The sequence below is a fragment of the Thalassophryne amazonica genome, chromosome 18 (assembly GCF_902500255.1).
Source record: "Thalassophryne amazonica chromosome 18, fThaAma1.1, whole genome shotgun sequence".
Lineage (NCBI taxonomy): Eukaryota > Metazoa > Chordata > Actinopteri > Batrachoidiformes > Batrachoididae > Thalassophryne > Thalassophryne amazonica.
The window spans coordinates 23,200,576-23,223,330 of NC_047120.1; the positions used below are offsets into that span (position 1 = coordinate 23,200,576).

The following is a 22,755-nucleotide window of genomic DNA, read 5'->3' on the forward strand; positions in this document are numbered from 1 at the left end:
GTTCTTTGATTTTAATTTGTTAAATGTGAATATTTTCTGGTTTATTTTACTATCTGCTTTCCTCGTCTCCAGCAGTAAACAGAATGTCTTTGTGCTGTGGACAGTGCTGATTGACATTTTTCACCTTTTTTTTAACGGACCTAACAAGGAATCAACTAATCGATAACAGCACTTGAACATTTACTTGATTATGAAAATAATTGTGAGTTGCTGCCGAACTGAAAAACTGTTTTTTAAACAAATGATATTTATGGTTGTGGACATTAGTTTCATTTGCAGCTTACATTTGTCAGTGTGCTTTTGATAAAATGTGGCTTAACAACCATTAGACTTTGTGACACAATGTGGCCAGCTGCAGATGTGACGCATCGCAGAGTAGCTTGATGATTGGTCAAAAGAAGAGAAGGAGGATGAAGTGGCTGTGAAGATTCTTCAGCAAATGTGCTTTTTCCTGTTTGTGAGGGTTTGACAGCAAGAGGTTTCTTTTTTGCGATGGAGATGGACAGAAAAACAAAATTGAGCCACTGTGTTGAATGACTGGAAGTGGAATTGAAAAGGTGCTAGAGTTTAATTTTCTTCTATGTCTGGGTAAATTCTCAGAATTTCATTGCACCACCAATGCTTCCAGCTTTGAAGTGCAGTCTTTGAATGCAGTTGTCATGAAAGAACATAGGAACTGCACAGAACAGTATTCCTTCCCTCAGCAGAACTCCTGTTGTAACTTTACTCTAAGATCTAATGCAGTCCTGATAAGAATTACTGGCACCCTTAAATATTAAGTCGAGAATTTAAAATATGTTCACAAATAAATGCAAATGAACCAATTTCTTACAATCAGGATCTTCTTCTTCTTCTTTGTCTTTCGGCTGTTCCCGTTAGGGGTCGCCACAGCAGATCAATCGTTTCCATCTCACCCTGTCCTCTGTATCTTCCTCTGTCACACCAACCACCTGCATGTCGTCTCTCAGCACATCCATGAACCTCCTCTTTGGTCTCCCTCTTCTCCTCCTGCCTGGTGGCTCCATCCTCAGCATCCTTCTCCCTATATACCCTGGGTCCCTCCTCTGCACATGTCCAAACCATCTCAATCTCGCATCTCTGACTTTGTCTCCAAATCGTCCCACCTGAGCTGTCCCTCTGATATGTTCATTCCTAATCTTGTCCATTCTTGTCAAGCCCAAAGAGAATCTCAACATCTTCAGCTCTGCCACCTCCAGCTCTGCCTCCTGTCTTTTTGTTAGTGCCACTGTCTCTAAACCATACAACATAGCTGGTCTCACTACTGTTTTGTAAACTTTCCCCTTCACTCTTGCTGATATTCTTCGGTCACAAATCACTCCTGCCACCTTTCTCCACCCACTCCACCCTGCCTGCACTCTCTTCTTCTCCTCTCTACCACACTCTCCATTACTTTGAACAGTTGACCCCAAATATTTAAACTCATCTACTTTCACCACTCCTGTCTGATCTCATCTGTCAACCTGTCCATCACCACTGCAAACAAGAAAGGACTCAGAGCTGATCCTTGGTGTAATCCCACCTCCACCTTGAATGAGTCTGTCATTCCGGATGCGCATCTCACCGCCGTCACACTATTCTTGTACATGTCCTGCACTACCCTAACATACTTCTCTGCCACTCCAGACGTCCTCATACAATGCCACAACTCTTCTCTTGGCACCCTATCATAAGCTTTTTCTAAGTCCACAAACACACAATGTAACTCTTTCTGTCCTTCTCTGTACTTTTTCAACAGTATTCTCAGAGCAAACATTGCATCGTAGTGCTCTTTCTCGGCATGAAACCATATTGCTGCTCACAGATCTTCACCTGTTTTCTAAGCCTAGCTTCTACTACTCTTTCCCATAACTTCATGCTGTGGCTGATCAGCTTCATGCCTCTGTAGTTACTGCAGCTCTGCACATCACCCTTGTTCTTGAAGATAGGAACCAGCACACTTCGTCTCCACTCCTCAGGCATCCTCTCACTTTCCAAGATTTTATTAAACAATATGGTTAGAAACTCTACTGCCATCTCTCCTAGACATTTCCATGCCTCCATTGGAATGTCATCTGGACCAACTGCCTTTCCACTCTTCATCCTCTTCATAGCAGCCCTCACTTCTTCCTTGCTAATCTCTTTTACTTCCTGATTTACTCTCACCACATCATCCAGCCTTTTCTCTCGCTCATTTTCTTTATTCATCAACTCTTCAAATATTCCCTCCACCTTCTCAGCACACACTCCTCACTTGTCAGCACATTACCATGGCATCTTTTACCACCCTAACCTGCTGCACATCCTTTCCAGCTCTGTCCCTTTGTCTGGCCAATCGGTACAAGTCCTTTTCTCCTTCCTTACTCAACTTCTTGTACAGCTTGCAATATGCCTTTTCCTTTGCTTTTGCCACTTCTCTTCTCACCTTACGCCGCATCTCCTTGTACTCCTGTCTACTTTCTTCATCTCTCCGACTATCCCAAAACTTTTTCGCCAACCTCTTTCTCCTTATGCTTTCCTGGACCTCTTCATTCCACCACCAAGTCTTCTTGTCTTCCTTCCACTGTCCAGATGTCATACCCAGTACTGCCCTAGCTGTCTCCCTCACCACATCTGCAGTACTTTTCCAGTTGTCCAAAATTGCTTCCCCTCCAACTAGTGCTTCTCTCACCTGCTCGCTAAATTTCACACAACAGTCTTCCTCCTTCAGCTTCCACCATCTGATCCTTTGTTGAGCTCTCACTCTCTTCTTCTTCTTTACCTCTAAAGTCATCCTACAAACAACCATCCTATGCTGTCTAGTGACACTCTCCCCTGCTACCACCTTACAGTCTGTGATTTCTTTTAGCTTGCATCTCCTGTAAAGAATGTAGTCCACCTGTGTGCACCTTCCTCCACTCTTATATGTTACCCTGTGCTCCTCCCTTTTCTTAAAGTAGGTATTCACCACAGCCATTTCCATCCTTTTTGCAAAATCAACTACCATCTGTCCTTCCCCATTCCTATCCTTGATACCATATCTACCCATTACTTCCTCATCACCTCTGTTCCCTTCACCAACATGCCCATTGAAGTCTGCTCCTATCACCACTCTTTCATGCTTGGGCACACTCTCCACCACCTCATCTAACACACTCCAAAAATCTTCTTTCTCCTTCATCTCACAACCTACCTGTGGGGCATATGCACTGATGATATTCATCATCACCCCTTCAATTTCCAACTTCACACTCATCACCCTGTCAGACACTCGCTTAACCTCCAACACACTTTTAACATACTCTTCCTTTAAAATGACCCCAGCACCATTTCTCTTCCTGTCCTCACCATGGTACAACAAGTTGTACCCACCGCCGATGCTCCTGCTCTTACTTCCCTTCCACTTGGTCTCTTGCACACACAATATGTCTACCTTTCTCCTCTCCATCATATCAGCCAGCTCTCTCCCTTTACCAGTCATACTACCAACATTCAAAGTCCCCACTCTCATTTCCACCCTTCTAGTTTTCTTCTTCTCCCGCTGTTCGTGGCAACGTTTTCCTCCTCTTCTTCGTCGTCTTCGCCCAACTCAGCCACATGGGGTGTGCAGGCAGTACATTCTGAGTGCCGGTCCCAAGCCCGGATAAATGAGGAGGGTTGCGTAAGGAAGGGCATCCGGCGTAAAACAAGCCAACCCAACTATGCAGACTCAGAATCTTACAATCAGGATATTTTATAAAATGTTCAAAGCTCCAAACAAACAAAATACAGATAAAAAAAAAATGTACACAAGATACAGTAATGGGTACCTTTGATATTTACAGTAAATCTCTTGTATTTAGACACTGGATGGATAAATGGACATTTGTAAATCACTGTATGTTGTGGATTTCATTAACTTAAATCATTAAGAAATATAAACACCATGGTACTCAATGATAAATCTGTCTGGGTTCAAAAAGTGAATGACCGGTCAAGAATGGAACGAGTGAGGGAAGCCACCAAGACACACAAAATTTTTGGAGTTGAAGGCGTCTGTGACTGATTTCAGAGACTGTACATAGTGCAGATTTTGTCCATCATCGAGCCGTCTTCACAGAGCTTGATGGTAAAGTGACACAGAGAAGGATTTTTTGAAAAGGAAGACATGAATTTTTCAGCAAGCACATAGACTCGAGCCTAGTTTTGATCCTCTGCTTTGGAGTATGACACAACTTGACTTTCATAGTAATTTTTCATGCCTCTCACCGAGTCGTCAGTCTTTCTTATATATATATATATATATGTATATTTATGGGAGGTGATTGTCTAGTGGTTAACTGTTGGTCTTGAGACCAGAGACTCCTTGGTTGAAATCCCAGCCTGTTCGGAAAATCACTAAGGGCCCTTGGGTCCTTAATCCCCTAGTTGCACCCGGTGTGTAGTGAGTGCCTTGTATGGCAGACATCAGGGTGAATGTGAGGCATTATTGTTAAGCACTTTGTATGTATGTATGTATGTATTCTACTAGTAGAATCTCCAATTCTACCAAATTGCAGACTCTGCTTTGATACACACACACACACACACACACACACACACACACACACACACACACATATATACATATATTTTTATATATACATACAAGTTTTTGAAATGAAAACTTATTCGAAAATTTTAATTACAGACTTGTAACAGAAGCATCAAATTAACATTTGATACCAAAGGTTTCCCACTTTGTCTCTTGTTTTCCGCACAGTTCAATAATTGATGACATGTTCAATCCACGCTCCTCTTCTTTGGATTACAGGTGCAACACGCACATTGAAGTTTGTGATGACACTGCCACACATCTCAAGAGGGACTCTCGGACTGTCTTTTTCATTTTCAGGAATGGATATTCCTGAAAATGAAAAAGAAGTCTTTGTTATTTTGGAAATTGAAATTGTACAAATAAAAAAAAAAAGTGGTAACATTTTATTGGCCCACCCTGTGTGTGTGTGTGTGTGTGTGTGTGTATATATATATATATATATATATATATATATATATATATATATATATATATATATATATATATATATATATATATACACTCAACAAAAATATAAACGCAACACTTTTGGTTTTGCTCCCATTTTGTATGAGATGAACTCAAAGATCTAAAACTTTTTCCACATACACAATATCACCATTTCCCTTAAATGCAACACTTTTGGTTTTACTCCCATTTTGTATGAGATGAACTCAAAGATCTAAAACTTTTTCCACATACACAATATCACCATTTCCCTCAAATATTGTTCACAAACCAGTCTAAATCTGTGATAGTGAGCACTTCTCCTTTGCTGAGATAATCCATCCCACCTCACAGGTGTGCCATATCAAGATGCTGATTAGACACCATGATTAGTGCACAGGTGTGCCTTAGACTGTCCACAGTAAAAGGCCACTCTGAAAGGTGCAGTTTTGTTTTATTGGTGGGGGATACCAGTCAGTATCTGGTGTGACCACCATTTGCCTCATGCAGTGCAACACATCTCCTTCGCATAGAGTTGATCAGGTTGTCAATTGTGGCCTGTGGAATGTTGGTCCACTCCTCTTCAATGGCTGTGTGAAGTTGCTGGATATTGGCAGGAACTGGTACACGCTGTCATATACGCCGGTCCAGAGCATCCCAAACATGCTCAATGGGTGACATGTCCGGTGAGTATGTCGGCCATGCAAGAACTGGGACATTTTCAGCTTCCAAGAATTGTGTACAGACCCTTGCAACATGGGGCCGTGCATTATCCTGCTGCAACATGAGGTGATGTTCTTGGATGTATGGCACAACAATGGGCCTCAGGATCTCGTCACGGTATCTCTGTGCATTCAAAATGCCATCAATAAAATGCACCTATGTTCTTTGTCCATAACAGACGCCTGCCCATACCATAACCCCACCGCCACCATGGGCCACTCGATCCACAACATTGACATCAGAAAACCGCTCACCCACACGACGCCACACACGCTGTCTGCCATCTGCCCTGAACAGTGTCAACCGGGATTCATCTGTGAAGAGAACACCTCTCCAACGTGCCAAATGCCAGCGAATGTGAGCATTTGCCCACTCAAGTCGGTTACGACGACGAACTGGAGTCAGGTCGAGACCCCGATGAGGACGACGAGCATGCAGATGAGCTTCCCTGAGACGGTTTCTGACAGTTTGTGCAGAAATTCTTTGGTTATGCAAACCGATTGTTTCAGCAGCTGTCCGAGTGGCCGGTCTCAGATGATCTTGGAGGTGAACATGCTGGATGTGGAGGTCCTGGGCTGGTGTGGTTACACGTGGTCTGCGGTTGTGAGGCTTATGGTAGAGAAATGAACATTCAGTACACGAGCAACAGCTCTGGTTGACATTCCTGCTGTCAGCATGCCAATTGCACACTCCCTCAAATCTTGCGACATCTGTGGCATTGCGCTGTGTTATAAAACTGCACCTTTCAGAGTGGCCTTTTATTGTGGACAGTCTAAGGCACACCTGTGCACTAATCATGGTGTCTAATCAGCATCTTGGTATGGCACACCTGTGAGGTGGGATGGATTATCTCAGCAAAGGAGAAGTGCTCACTATCACAGATTTAGACTGGTTTGTGAATAATATTTGAGGGAAATGGTGATATTGTGTATGTGGAAAAAGTTTTAGATCTTTGAGTTCATCTCATACGAAATGGGAGCAAAACCAAAAGTGTTGCGTTTATATTTTTGTTGAGTGTATATATATAGTGTGTGTGTGTGTGTGTCCATTTCAAGTATAAATTACATGATTTTTTAAATTGTGATTAGTTGTTGTGATTGTTTTGTCCACCAGCCCTTATATGTCCATGTATTGTTGGTGTCTTCCACACAGCAGTTAATCAGTTTAGTAATTCAGGTATGTCACCACAAAAGATTTCCCACCACCTATACATACAACCAGTTAGTTTGCCAGAGCAGCGTTATAATTTATTTGAGCTTGCTGACAGATGTTGATATTTGGGTCTGTTTCATTAAACCCACACAGGATTTGTCTTTTGTCTTAACCAACGGTGTGACGGCAGTGAATCCTGACAAGAGACAATGTCCAAAAACAACCCAGTCTCACATTTTCTTTTTCATGCTTTTTTTCTTGTTTTTAAACTCACTATTACTAACACTACTCCTGGTCCCAACCCTAACCATAACCACCCCGCCCCCACCCGCTTCACTTTTAATTTCGTGCACCCATCACAGAATGAATGAGAATGAATTTGTGCTGCCGTGATGAAAATGAGGCACTTTTCATCACAATATCACGAACCAATAGATTAATGTATATTTTGTGCTCCTGAATCACGACATGCCGTGAGACGGGGTTGAAAAACAAACATGCTTTCAGGCACAGCCTGTGTTCATTTCTGTTTTTTAAACAGTTTGTCTCTGTCTGTGTTCCCTTCCAGCTCCGGGTCGACCCCATCCCAATATGCAGTTTCTGTCTTGGAACAAAAGAGTCGAATCGGGACAAGCGGCCAGAGGAGCTGCTGTCCTGCGCAGACTGTGGGAGCAGTGGTAAGTCGCCTCCCGTAGAGTGAAATCATTCAATGTTCTCATCATCCATCACATTCTGTAGTTTGGACCAAACTCTGAGCGTGGTGCAGGCTGCAACTGTGCCAATTTAGGCCAGAAATAGTACTGAGACAGGCAAATGTTAAATAAATTAAGATTTGATGTTTTCGGATAGAGAAGATTTGCACTCCCTCAGCTCTTGTTGAGACAGAATGTTGAGGTTTGCGCTTCCTCACAACACATTATTTTTAGGAATTATTTTGAAAAATACAAAATATCAGAGATGTCATCGCCTCGTCGAGGCTGAGATCGCAAAGTTGGAATTGTTGCAGTGTAAATATCACTGTTCTGGAACAAAGTCTAATGGTCCACTATAAATTCTGTATGTGTATGTATTGTATTTACTTGAGAAAATGTTGGGAAAGTGTCAGTACACGGACCCACAACAGGGGGCGCAAATGAACGGACAATGAAGAAAGTCAAATAACAAGGCTTTACTGTTGTGAACACGCACAACAAATACAACAAATCACAATTTCGGTCTCAAGTTAAATTCCAACGGTGTCGTGTGGGCAGGCTCGACGATAGGAGACGTCTGTCCAAGACGAACCGGAACCACCCGATTTCCTCTGCCACCGAACCCCGGGAATACTGGAACCGCCAAGTCCCGAACTCCCAGGTGGTCTCTGCCTCCGCTCGTCGGATCCAGTACTGCTGGCGAGGAACAGACACAGTCAGACGTGGGTGCGGCTGCACCCAACAACACGTGGGGTGGAAAACACCACCTCCACCTCTAATCAGAAAACAACACTGTCTAGTAACTAGGATACTCATCAAATACGTTCCTTTCACAAATGATGAAGGGCTGGCTGAGTTCGTTACCTCCTTGGTAGAGCGATATCTCGGCAAATGAGGTGGAGATGCCGTCCTGCTGATATACCTCCTCAGTGATTGGGATCAGCTGTCTCCAGTGATAGATGACAGCTGTCATCCTGGCTGCTCCCGTAAGGTGGCAGCGCCCTCCGGTGCCTGGAGCCTGCACTCCAGGCAGGGCGCCCTCTAGTGGTGGTGGGCCAGCAGTACCTCCTCTTCAGCGGCCCACACAACAGAAAAGCTGGGGAAAATGTTTACCTCACTTTTCCCAGTTAAATTTGGAAATAAAACCCCAAATAATTAATCCAGTTACATTCATTCAAAGTGGGTTTTACTTCAAAGTTTACTCTCCAGTTTCCTTATTTATATAGTAGGCCCTGAGGCCTGGTGGTGTTAAATCTGGATTCCGTTGCGTGTAGCAGATGAGAGTCTGCGACGTTCTCTGGATGGAGTGCCAGTCTGATGCAGGTTTTGTTCCCAGCCAGGACTGGTACCCATTTACAGCTGGGTGGACCAGTACAATGCAGATTAACTGTCTTGTCCAAGCACACAGTCAGGTAGCAAGACCAGCATTCAAACTCAGGTCTACATATTCGCATTCCAGCTCCTTATCTGCTGAACTACCTGCTCTGCTCACATAATGATTTATTTATTTATTGTGTGCTGAAAATATAGTTGAACACCCAAACCCAGTTTCATTATAGCACCAGTTCCTCTACCGTCTCACATCTCCTGGTCCAAATCAGAATGCAGGTTTCAGTGCCATGTCAGTGCCTGAGCAGTCATTCAAACACTGAGAACAGAAACCAAACTGATGGACCAAATAATCTAAGTAAATGTGTATAATATATTTTATTTTGCTCTAAAAGACACCACAGAACTTAGGTCTTTTTTTATTCTTTTTTCAAGCAGTTGCGTTTTTCAGTCATGTTACTAGAGACTGGTCATTGGCTGCTGGCTTTGTCATGTATCTGGCAATGCATATATACTAATCTGTTTCCTGTGGCAACTTGGCTATTATAATTAGAGAATAACCCTGTTGTATCTGATGATTTGCAGACGTTCATGCTGGTTATACAGTCGCAAATAGTTCTTTACCGCCGATGTGTAAGCGGAGCCGGTTAAACGGCTATTTGCAACCGTATAACAGCATGAATGTCTGCAAATCATCAGACACAAGGGGGTTATTCCCATTCTAATTCAATTCCATCGTTTGCACGGTTTATTTTTCTGTAGGTAATTCGTCGGCGAGGCTTACCGTCAAGCCGAGGCAGCGTCGTTCCAACAGCGGTCAGGGCGCGGAGTAATCCATCAAACGTGAAAATCCATCAAATGTGAAACAGTAATTCTGTATCAGAATCCACATCAGTACATTTGTATGGTAGCTTAAATTCACACATTTCAAGGGTAGCATCAGTATGCGACTTTCTCTGGCTCTCAGCTAACAGTGCTAACAGCTAGCAGCTCCGCAGGCAGTGTTCTGCCGAACTGCGCATCTTGTCGTATAAATCAACAGTTCTGCTTCCTGACTATATTGCACATGTGTGTGCATGCACAGTTGCGCGGAGGACCGGAATGACATTCAACAGGAAGACATCTCGTCAAAACACCGGTCAGGGTGCAGATTAACACATCCAAATTTGACACGGTCATATATTTTGCCACCGTTACCCTGATATTATAAGGTCTGAAATCTCACATGATTAACCGATCAAATTTGTGGAAAAAATGTAATTGGATTAGAATTTAGATATATATGTTTACATAGACAAAGCTATTCAGTAATAATGTTTTGCATGTTGAGATGCTTTTTCACATTACAAATACAGTGAAATACATTTGAATTATTTTGAGCCTAATGATGAGGAATGCTGAATTTTACCTTGAGATATGTAATATAATATTTGATCTAAACTGCTCAAAGGTTAGTGCACTTGTTTTTAGTGCCCATTTCCCATGTAAAGTGGTGTTGTGTTAGAAAAGGCATCCAGTGTAACACTTGTGCCAAATCAACATGCAGATCCACCTCGGATCTGCTGTGGCAACCTTGAGTAAAAACAAGGGAGAAGCCAAAGGGTCTCACTTACCTAAATTACTAAAGCCTAAGGCTCTTTAACTTTCAGATCTGAGTGGTACCTCCACAGCCCAGACAGAATGGGTTGAGCTTTTATTTATTTATTTATTTTAATGTGTAGCCTATAAAGTCATCCATGAGTTCCAGAGTTGTGGACATGATCACCATTATAAACTGACTTGGCTTGCTACGTATATGCTTCCATCTTATATGATCACAATATAGAAAATGTGCCTTGAGAGTTTCTGTGTTCTCAACTAGACTAATGTGATGATGAGTTGTTGTTGTTGCTGATACATTAGCAAAGCATCAAGCTAAGTCAAGTCAAGTTTGAGAGCAGGGGCTGGCACCTTGCTTCATCACAAACCAGGACACCATGGCAATGCCTTGGGTACTGCATGGCAACCACCGGAGCATACAACCAGGCCATCCCCACCTCTCGAAAGCAACCGTCTACCTTCTACTGCCAATTGAAGCCTGGGCGTCCCCATGGCTTTCTCCAGGCACTAGGGTCTTCAACACTCAGGCACCTGCGCACTGGATCTTACATCGAGAAACGTGGCATATGGTGGAAATACTGAAGCTGGCGCGTTCTCGGAATACAACTTATACTCCTGATCGTCGTCTCCCTGAGTAACCGCTCATTTGATGCAAAGTAATTCCAGGTGTTTCCAAAGATCTTCCTAGGAGACTTTAGCAAAAAAAAAAAAAAAAAGACATCCAGCTGTTGCCTTATATCCAATTCTCATAACCATGCTTGGAGACAGATAGCACAAGGACCCTAAAGACTTGGACCTTTTGGCATCGCTAAACACCTCTGTCCAGTGACCTCGTGACTTCATAAGCTCTTCCCAGGCATTTTTCAGTCACAAAGGTTGAGGACCCAAAGATATGAATGTCACTGCTGAGATAAGTCAATGTCTCTATAAGTTCAGCACTTTCACAACATACAGATACAGTCCTGATGGCCAAGTCAACGACATCAGTGAAACCCTGGCTGTTAGTCTTGATCCAGATCAATCACAAAGCCAGACACTCTGATTCCTCACTCAGCTTCTCAAGTCTCTCAATCATTGCATTCAATGATTCTGTAAAGATCACATCATCCCCCACAAATTCAAAGGTGGTGACTCTTTTCTTACCGCCAAAGGCAATGAACTTGCTAGAGTCCAGAACCCTACCCACTCCATGCATGTGTTGAACAGACTAGAAGCCAGAACATATCTTGACAAACACCATAATTCTCAAAAAAAATCAGACACCAAACAGCGGTCATAGTGCCTGTATGGATGCCAGCTATGATGTCAAGCAAATTATTACAGATCCTGTGAATTTTCAGGATGCCCCATAAAACAGCCTGATCAGTCGTATCAAGCTAAAATCAACATTGGCTGCAAAGAAGCACGGTCTGTGTTCACAGTGAGTATACTTGCAGAGCTAGGATCCTGTCTGCGGTTGACTTCTTGGGTGTGAACCTGACCGCTCTGTTTACTGAGCAGCCAGCAGCTACTGAGAAGTCCAAGTATTTTGCCCATTGCTGAGCGTAGTGTAGTACACATGTAGATGTTTAATTTCAGCTAAACACCCTTTTGTTTCCAGAAAGGAACAACAAGTCCTTTCTTTCAATCTGTTGAGATAACGGTCTCACTAATGGCTGTCAAGTCAAGTCTGGGAGTGTGCCTGGTTGCTGCAGTTTGCTGCATTGACTACACCACCGAACTGTCTTGGGTCCTGGGTGGTAACCACTCAACCGGTCCACCCAACATCTCTAAAATAGCCATTTGTTTGCCACATCCAGGTGAAATGTGGACATCCGAGTGGTCAAAATATAGATGTTGTTGCTTCCTCGCATTGCAAATTACATAAGTAAGCACTCGTTTGATGTAAAGTAATTTCAGTGGTACCTCAGGTTCCTCCACAGATTTCTCAGTGTGAGAAACTTTTTTTAGCATAATCATAAATTTAATTTTAAGCAGTGCATTTGCTAGTACACATACAGATCCTTTCCTGACTGTAGCGTTGACATATCAACCTTAAAATTTGATGTCTGTGTACATTTCTGAACTCTTCATCTTTTTAAAGACTGGGTTAAGAGGAAAGTTTTATTTAATTTTATTTTTCAATAAGAATTTTACTTTACTGTGTTTCTGTACAGTCCTGTACAACAGGCGGCAGTATATACCTAATATAATTTGGAATCTGCCAAATGACTCCAAGAAGGATTCTAAATGTTTTGATCAAGCACCTGGAGTAATGTAGCTTGTTGTGTTGATGTCTCTGCAGTAATATTTGTGGTTAATGAACATCTCATCTTATTACTGTTCTATGCTAACAGCCTTAGCACCTTTAGCAGCTATTGGTAGCTTCATCTGTTAATGCACGATTACTCACATTGAGCCTCATGTATCAATGTTGCGCACTTGTGGCGTAAATTTACGGCGTAAACTTGAAATACACCAAAGTCGCCGTGACATGTATCAAGCAGTGCGCACCTGCCCATTTCTGGCGTACGCCTGACGTGATCTTGATAAATGCGGCGGGTGGAAACGATCGTAATTATAATAAACACACCCATAAATATTCAGACTCTGCTTCAGACACACCCACATTTTACGACATGGAAGCCGGAAAGACGGCAATGAAAAAGAACTCCACCAATCACGACGCGTGCCACTAGAGCGTCAAAAGCGGCTGTTGTATCAATTGTTTTGTAGTATATAATCAATAAAGTGTTACAGTGGTCCCTCATTAATCGCTGGAGTTACATTCTAAAAATAGCCCGTAATACGCGAAACCGTGACGTAGTCAGCGTTATTTTTTACAATTATTATAGACGTTTCAAAGCTGTAAAACCCCTCACTACACAGTTTATACACTTTCTCAATCAGGCATGAACATTTTCTCACTTTTCTCTCGTGTGTAAACACTCTCAAACTTCAAACCTTAGTAGGAAAATAATACCAAACTGTTTTCAGGCCCAAACATTTGTTTGAGAAATAAAAATAGAACGTTTTCCTATAAATAATTATGATGGCATTTAGAACTAATGAATTAATTTTAACGATCAACGAACGAGGTCGGACACATAAGAAATTATTAATAGTGACTGACCAGTATTTCACAGATCGGGCCTCTGCATCCTGGCGCTGCGCATTTTTCCCACTCACACCTGGCTGCAGCAGGTGTTTGTGTCCGTGTGACAAACACAGTTATGAGTAGTTGTTGGCACTCTTTTCTCTTCTGGGCAACAAGATTCTTATAAACAGATATGCAGAACACAGAACACTGTAAAAAAAAAAAAAAGGCATGCAGAATTGGACTAAATACTCCGCGAGACTCCGAGGCCACGACAGGTGAACGGCGTTATAGCGAGGGACCACTGTATTCTCTTTTCACATGTCAATAATTCTTGACGTGGATATTTGCTTGCTCAATTAATAAGACACGCCTAATCTGTCAGATTTCTTTATTTTTTAAATGTATTTCTGTATTTATTTTATTGTGACAACCGAATGGAGACGACAAAACCTGGTTGCAGCACGGGCGAATTAAGGGAATGACGAAACTACAGTTATTATCAATTTCATAGTCTAAAACGATCACACCACATGAAGTTAAGCTCAGCGCTGCTCTGGCTCCAGGCTCAAAGTCTGGAGAAAAAGGCGAGCAACGCTTTCTTTGCAGTCAGCGCTGTGGCCACGGATCGTGCTCCATAACAATCCCGCAAAGGCGGGATTTGTATTGATTATTATGTAGTATAATCAGGAAAGTGTTATTTATGTGACATATGCATTGATTTGTATAATGGCACTGTTTATCATGTTGATCATCTTCATTTTTATGTGGATTCCAGCGCTGGTTCATTTTGGTGTATAATTTACGCCACCTCTCGACCTGGTGTATATTTTCAGCGCAGCGTACGCCAACGACCACATTGATAAATGCCAAGTAGCGCAGCCATTTTGGCGTACACCCCATATACGCTCAAATATCGCCGTACGCAACGTTGATACATGAGGCCCATTATAAGCATCTTGTAACTTTAATGCCCAAACCAAACCGTTATGAGAAACGCTGCACAGTCCTCCAAAGTATGATTTAATAAACACCCGAACTGGGGTTAGCCTGTTAGCGTAGCTGGTTCAGACTCAAAGATAGGAGTGTGTTCATTCTTTTTTTACCTCACACACACTCCACTTTTTTAAAATCCGTTCACAGTTTTGCCGTGACATAGCCAGAGTCAGCATTGCCAACATGGCGATGCCCAGCTGTGGGCTTCATATCGGTTCATCTGGTTCCCTTTAGAAAACGTATGTGTGATGTCACGCAGGCTTTGGCGCAGACACATCTATGGAATATTTTCAAAATTGAACTGCTTAACTCCTACTGGGGCGATCGACATTTCAGATATAACATGACATTCAAAATAGTTGTTATTGTTTTTAATTAATACTATAAATGTCTGTATCACACATTACTGCATCTGAGAGGGAACTCGTATGGAGCACACAAAGCATCTTACGGTTTATTGAAAAACTTAACAACATAACATGAGTCTGAGCCTAATTAAAATTGCGCCTCATGAGCTCTTAAAAGTCACCCTATAAAATCTAAATTTTGATTAATTGTTTCATCTAATTTCATAGTTTCCTGTCATGTTTTGTTATGGTGTTGTGTAATGTTTTCTGTGCAGTCTGTGGGGAGGATATGTCATTCCCCACTAGAACAAACCCATGAACCCTAATTGTTTTTCATATGGTCCACAGTCACTAATGAGCTGCACCTGAGAAATGTTCGTATCACTCAGATATGCGCTATGATGTAATTTGGTTTGGTGAAAGTGCAGCTGTACTAACTCATTGATCACTTGCATCATGTTTTTCTGCACAGGAACAACAGTTTAGGACTGGATTAAACAAAGATTTAACAAGTTTGTCCACATTAAAATGCCCTGATTAGTCCTAATGGATCAATTGTCTGCCTGGGTGGCTGCTATCCAGGACCAATGGTATGGTGGAGGTGGTAAAAGGCTCCACTAGCACCTGCTCCCAGACTTGACTTTGTCCTGATACCAAAAATGTAGCCTTGTCGTGTCAAGACATTTTCTGCAAATTGACTTGAGAAAGAACAACAATAAGGTGATATCAGATGTAGCCACTCAAATATGGTTAAATTAAAAATTTCTTCACATTGATCCAATAATTACCATTAATTATTTCAACCTCACGACCTGGTGTTGAGTTTGAGACACGTGTCTTAAGAATAGCCAAAATGACACTATTTATCATAGCCAGAAACTGTAAAACTATAAATTATCATTGGATTTTCAAATTTCAGTAGTCCCATAACTAATAGAGTAGGTAGCTGTGTAGCCCAGGTAGGTCAGTGGATAAGGAGATGGCCTACCAATATGTAGACCTAGGTTTAAATCCAACTGATAGTACCTCTGTGTGTCTATGAAATCTGTCCACCCATCTGTAATTGGGTACCGACCTTGGCTAGGGAACTAACCTTCGTTTGACTGGTCCCATCCAGCAGAGGTCATCAATTCTCATCTGTTTCATGCTACGGCATACATAATAAGTGGCAGCACTAATAACCAACCTGGTTTCACGGCAAGTCGTGATTCAGCAGCACAAAATATACAACCCCTGGCAAAAATTATGGAATCACCGGCCTCGGAGGATGTTCATTCAGTTGTTTAATTTTGTAGAAAAAAAGCAGATCACAGACATGACACAAAACTAAAGTCATTTCAAATGGCAACTTTCTGGCTTTAAGAAACACTATAAGAAATCAGGAAAAAAAATTGTGGCAGTCAGTAACGGTAACTTTTTAGATCAAGCAGAGGGAAAAAAAATACGGAATCACTCAATTCTGAGGAAAAAATTATGGAATCATGAAAAACAAAAGAACGCTCCAACATATCACTAGTATTTTGTTGCACCACCTCTGGCTTTTATAACAGCTTGCAGTCTCTGAGGCATGGACTTAATGAGTGACAAACAGTACTCTTCATCAATCTGGCTCCAGATCTGTTGTCAGATCAGCTTTGCAGGTTGGAGCCTTGTCATGGACCATTTTCTTCAACTTCCACCAAAGATTTTCAATTGGATTAAAATCCAGACTATTTGCAGGCCATGACATTGACCCTATGTGTCTTTTTGCAAGGAATGTTTTCACAGTTTTTGCTCTATGGCAAGATGCATTATCATCTTGAAAAATGATTTCATCATCCCCAAACATTCTTTCAATTGATGGGATACGAAAAGTGTCCAAAATATCAATGTAAGCTTGTGCATTTATTGATGATGTAATGACAGCCATCTCCCCAGTGTCTTTACCTGACATGCAGCCCCATATCATCAATGACTGTGGAAATTTACATGTTCTCTTCAGGCAGTCATCTTTATAAATCTCATTGGAACGGCACCAAACAAAAGTTCCAGCATCATCACCTTTCCCAATGCAGATTCGAGATTCATCACTGAATATGACTTTCATCCAGTCATCCACAGTCCACAATTGCTTTTCCTTAGCCCATTGTAACCTTGTTTTTTTCTGTTTAGGTGTTAATGATGGCTTTCGTTTAGCTTTTCTGTATGTAAATCCCATTTCCTTTAGGCGGTTTCTTACAGTTCGGTCACAGATGTTGACTCCAGTTTCCTCCCATTCGTTCCTCATTTGTTTTGTTGTGCATTTTCGATTTTTGAGACATATTGCTTTAAGTTTTCTGTCTTGACGCTTTGATGTCTTCCTTGGTCTACCAGTATGTTTGCCTTTAACAACCTTCCCATGTTGTTTGTATTTGGTCCAGAGTTTAGACACAGCTGACTGTGAACAACCAACATCTTTTGCAACATTGCGTGATGATTTACCCTCTTTTAAGAGTTTGATAATCCTCTCCTTTGTTTCAATTGACATCTCTCATGTTGGAGTCATGATTCATGTCAGTCCACTTGGTGCAACAGCTCTCCAAGGTGTGATCACTCCTTTTTAGATGCAGACTAACGAGCAGATCTGATTTGATGCAGGTGTTAGTTTTGGGGATGAAAATTTACAGGGTGATTCCATAATTTTTTCCTCCGAATTGAGTGATTCCATATTTTTTTTCCCTCTGCTTGGTCTAAAAAAGTAACCGTTACTGACTGCCACAATTTTTTTCCTGATTTCTTACAGTGTTTCTTAAAGCCAGAAAGTTGCCATTTGAAATGACTTTAGTTTTGTGTCATGTCTGTGATCTGCTTTTTTTCTACAAAATTAAACAACTGAATGAACATCCTCCGAGGCCGGTGATTCCATAATTATTGCCAGGGGTTGTGCATTAATCTATTGGTTCGTGATAATGTGATGAAAGTGTCTCATTTTCATCAGGCAGCACAAATTCATTCTAATTCATTCTGTGATGGCTGCACAAAATTAAAAGTGAAGCAGGGGGGTCGGGGTGGTTATGGTTAGGGTGGGGGGAAGGAGTAGCGTTCGTAATAGTGAGTTAAAAAAAAAAAAACCCGGCACGAAATTTTGACTCATTTCGTGATGGGAGCACGTAAAAAAAAAGAATGAGACTGGGCTGCTAATAATGGGCCTCATGGTCTAAAGTACTTCTTCTGGAACCAATAGTGCACTGAGTGCTTCCATTGGGGAAAAAAACCCAATTTTATGATTAAAATTATATCCATTTTCATGTCCCATTAATTTTTTTGTTTTTTGCCAGAACTAACCATTTGCTATATTCAACTCTAAAAAAAAATAAAGAAAATTTACCCCACAATGCTACTGTGCAGCCTTGAACGACTGCTGAGACCAACGGCCATATGACAGATCCTTGACTGAAAAAAGAGGTGAGAAAATGAAGAGGACAGAAAGATTGGAGAGTTATGTTAAGGAATATCACCACAGAAAAAGAAAACAAAAATATTTAAGCTTTTATGCTTTCATGGATATAAATCTTGGAAGTTCACAGTATGAAACCTGGTCCTGCCCTTGACGAACCCTAGAGGGTCCAAGTGGTTGTCCATGGCAAACTAGGATATCCTCTCATTATGGTTTGGTCTTGTTTTAACTGAATTTTCAAGGTGTTTAAAAATGTACGTATTTTCTTTTTTTCTGTTGAAACATTTGACATACTTTCGTGATGCCTTACATTTCTATCAAGCCTGTAATACTGTCATACTTGCAGTACATCACAGGGTAGTTTTTCAGAGGTGCTGCGGTTATACTATAGGTGTGCTATGGTGTCTTTGTTGTTTTGCCATTGTTTTTGTATGTATTGTATGGTGGAAGCCCAGTGTGTTGCGTCATCACACCGCATACAAGACCAGTGGTTTACATCATGATACCACATGCTAAATCACATTCGTGAGCAGCCCTGATCTTCATATGCTGTCTGTCATGGTTATAGATGTGCACATTCAAGATGCATGTCTGTGAAAGTGCGGACGTGCCTCGACAGTATGTGTTAGGGTTGTGTATTGTATCTATGAAGAATGTGTCCTTTCATATTGTGTGCTGTCTTTCCAGTCAGTCCAGTGCACCTGCACATTTTCTGCACTTTCACACAGGTAGCGGTCTTCGTGACCACTGTGAAACATTAAAAATTAATAGTTTATTTTAGTGATAAGTCTGTTTTTCCTCTCAGGCACTCTCTCACTCTCTGTGTCTCTAGTAAACAACTAGGTGTTCATGTGTTTTGGAGGTGTGGCCTTGAAGGGAGGCTCGCAGACGGGGTGTAAATTTTAACCAATCTATGACTTTATTTTCTCTCTCTCTCTCTCTCTTTTAGCTGACCTGTATTTGTTTTTTACTGTCTAATTTCATTTTCAGTAACTTAAAGAAAATCCACAGTTTAAAAAAATTCAGTAAATGCAAGATGTTTCAAAAGTCACTAATTTTTACATCTGTGTACCTTTTAGTCTCGAGTTCGTAATATAAAATGTCATAAGAAATGGGCCTTTCTATGTGGTCATTGTATATAAACTGCTAATTCAGTAAATTTACAGAAAATGTACAGTGTTGTGATATATATTATCAGAATATAAAATTACTTATATTGTGAAATGAGATTTTAGTAATGGTGCGCAGCTTCCTTAGAGGTGCAGTAAAATAAATAAATAAAGAATCTACAGTGAGTAAAAATTTTAGCAGGGCAATTTAAATCAATATAAATGACTTGTGGTTCTAATTTTTAATATACTTTTAGTTGTGAACCACAGATATTAAAGGACTAAACACATCTGTATACAAAGTATAGGAAAAGCATTGTGATGAATTCTGTTAATGTCACATGATCTGGTCCCGGTAGCAGCCTTTCTCAGCATTCTTTGGGCAGATGTCGTATTCTCATTCCCTTTATTGGAAGAACAATGTCAAAATTGAGTGGCTGACGAGATCCAAATTGCTTGTAACCCTCAGCAGGCTAAGAAATGAAAAGAGGTGGCAGATGCTCTATAAGTGGCTATTAGAATCTCCATTAGAATCCGCAATCACAAGGCACTTTCTCTCAGTTCCGACTCTCCTTATAGAGAGCAGAAGGAAAACTGGATCAAAGATCAACCTTTTCCCCTGCAGATTGGTGGCATTTCCTTTAGTGTTCCACACAAATCTGCTAACCCACCGTAAAATTACTGCTGCCAAGGAGTCATTTATGTTTGAATAATTATTTTAAATGCCATAAGGAATTGTTCTCTGGTGACATTTTTATAGCTCAAATTTGACTAAGTAGCATCGAGGTGGTTTTCATTAGCCGCTCGTAGTGTACACAAATTGTGCTCTCACTGTAAAACAGCTGGTTTACAACCATGAGAGGGAGCCGGGTGAGGGAGAAGGCGGGCGTTTACATGACTTTCATGGATCGGCTTTCATTACAACGAGCGCCGCCGCCGTTTCTGCCTCATTAAGATCAAATTATCTGTAATTAGTAGCTCAGATGTTTGATTATACTGTTTTAGACACAACTTGTAATGTTCTGGACACACGTTGTTGATGATGCAGTGTTTGTAATATTTAACCTTTGTGTCACCAGCTCTTCTGCTGCTAATGTGCGTTTTGTTTTTGTTTTTCTGAAGGACATCCATCATGTCTGAAATTTTCCCCCGAGTTAACCTCAAATGTGAAGCGATTGCGGTGGCAGTGTATTGAATGCAAAACCTGCAGCTCCTGTCGAATACAGGGGAAAAATGCTGTAAGTATGTCATTATGTCGGTCTCAAGACAGAGCATTTGGGTTTTTATTTATTTATTTAAATGCCTTGTCGGTTTGGGTGTAGATCCCCTCTGTGTGGTTTTCCTTCTGACTTTTAAGGCGCCTCTTGTGCACAATCAGTCTTATTTTTTTTCCCCAAAAGCTGTTCAGTGATAGAAGCATGTTGCTTGCATGCGGCCAGGGACATGCCTGACATACGCCTGCTGTTCCCTTTCAGGACGAGATGCTGTTCTGCGATTCGTGTGATCGGGGGTTTCACATGGAATGCTGCGACCCGCCGCTTTCCCGAATGCCTAAAGGTAAGGCTTTGACACAGTCTCGCTGCACTGCCCCTTCTCTTCTGTCAGTTCTAGGCCTCTTCTTCCCAGATGGCCGCTTGCAACCGTCACTCAGCATCCAGAGGCGGCGGTGGCTTATTAGGAGCTTTACGTGCATATCGAATTATTCCAGCATCCCCCGGGGAGATTTGCCGTCTCTGGATTACAGTGCTGACCCTACAGCGAGGCTTGTAATGATGTTCCATGTAGTAGGTCATTTGGCAGACAGTTCATGTAAGTCACACAGCTTCGTTCGCAACAAGCTGACATGAAGTCTATTTCTCCGGACAGTGAATTAACCCAATGTTTTTCTTATGGATTTTCACTTTGTGCTGAGTAATTGATCGCCGTCGTGAGCTGACGGGATTCACATAAATTTGCAGCAGTCCAGGAAAATGTTTCGAATGAATGTACCAAATGTCTTCTGAATTGATGAACCCACCCAAAGGCTGCTTTCTCTCCATTTGGACCCCCTCCAGGAATCTGGATCTGCCAAGTCTGCAGGCCAAAGGAGAACAGCAAGAAACTGCTGCACAGGAAAGCCGATCAGATCAAACGTCGTTATGCAAAGCCAATGGGGAGGCCCCGAAATAAGCTCAAACAAAGAATGTAAGTGTGACATGGAGTTTAGAGTATGAGGTCTTCTTCACCGTGCTGAACCTGAGCTTTTATATTAACGTTACTCTGCAACAATCATAACGACAATCGGCAGCCACCAGACCAAGGCTTTGGAAATGAAAGAAACTTACAAACTAATTTCAAACATCAAGTATGTAATTTCAAAACTATACATATTTTGATAAAGACAGAGCGAGAAGGAAGAAGCTTCAGCTTCATTCCTACAAAATCTTTTCCACTGGGTTGTGTGGATTTGTGACTTATTTGCGTTTTAGAATGTAACATCTGTAAACAATCGGAATCAGAAAATCACAGTTTCGTTCTCTGATTTATTACATTTATGTGCAAAACCAACGTCACAGACAATCACACCTATTCCTAATCCATCATCAATTTACCGCCCACTGACCATCCAGCAGGTCGCAGATACGTCTGGGATGTTACATAGACAAAAAAAAAGTTGTTCTTTGTTTTTTGAACAATTTCTATTAAAGGTCAGCAGATTTGAGTGGGTTTGTTCTAATTTCATGAGTTAAGAGACGAAAGCATTTATTGTAATTTTTTTGAATTATCATATTAACAAACTAGACTCACCTGTTCTCTGCTGGTTCACTGGCTTTTCCAAAGCTTACAGGTAAAATCTGTTTATATAATCAAAGGTGGTGCACCAGTGCACATGCACAACATCAAATCTTTGGCCAAAATTAAAAAGACCACATTTCAAAACTTTCAGTTTAATATGGATTAAATGACATACTGATCAGTTTGTTTTTGAACGGTCATTAGATAACCTGCTGACAGATAACTACGCTTGACAGCTAGGTATTGTCACCAACTCAGTTAATTATTAATTCAGACTTTGATTTATTCAAGTTCTTATTACACCTATATAAATTTTGGGGGTATACATCGGAATCATATTTGTCAGTTACACATAGAAACAGACCAGTTTTGCTCTTTGGTTACAGAGGTTTATTGAAAACTTTCCTTTTGGTGAGTCATTCTCACATGTAAAATTGTTTGCCAATCAGAAATTATTTTGAGGTGGCTCAAGGTCACCAAACATTGAAAATCTACCTGCGACAATCGGCATTGGTGCAGTATTTGAAATGTCATAGCTCTGCCACTGTTAGAACTATTAGATCA

General features: G+C 41.3%; 1 protein-coding gene across 3 annotated transcripts in view; it reads left to right on the forward strand.

Moving 5' to 3' along the window:
* kat6b (K(lysine) acetyltransferase 6B) overlaps window positions 1–22,755 on the forward strand; it is a 103,512-nt gene that overhangs the window by 38,625 nt on the left and 42,132 nt on the right. For all 3 annotated transcript variants that reach the window (XM_034194141.1, XM_034194139.1, XM_034194140.1), the window contains exons 3-6: window positions 7,422–7,530; window positions 20,539–20,654; window positions 20,892–20,973; window positions 21,471–21,600. In XM_034194141.1, coding sequence (XP_034050032.1) covers window positions 7,422–7,530; window positions 20,539–20,654; window positions 20,892–20,973; window positions 21,471–21,600 — 437 coding nt within the window. The remainder of the gene's footprint in view (window positions 1–7,421; window positions 7,531–20,538; window positions 20,655–20,891; window positions 20,974–21,470; window positions 21,601–22,755) is intronic.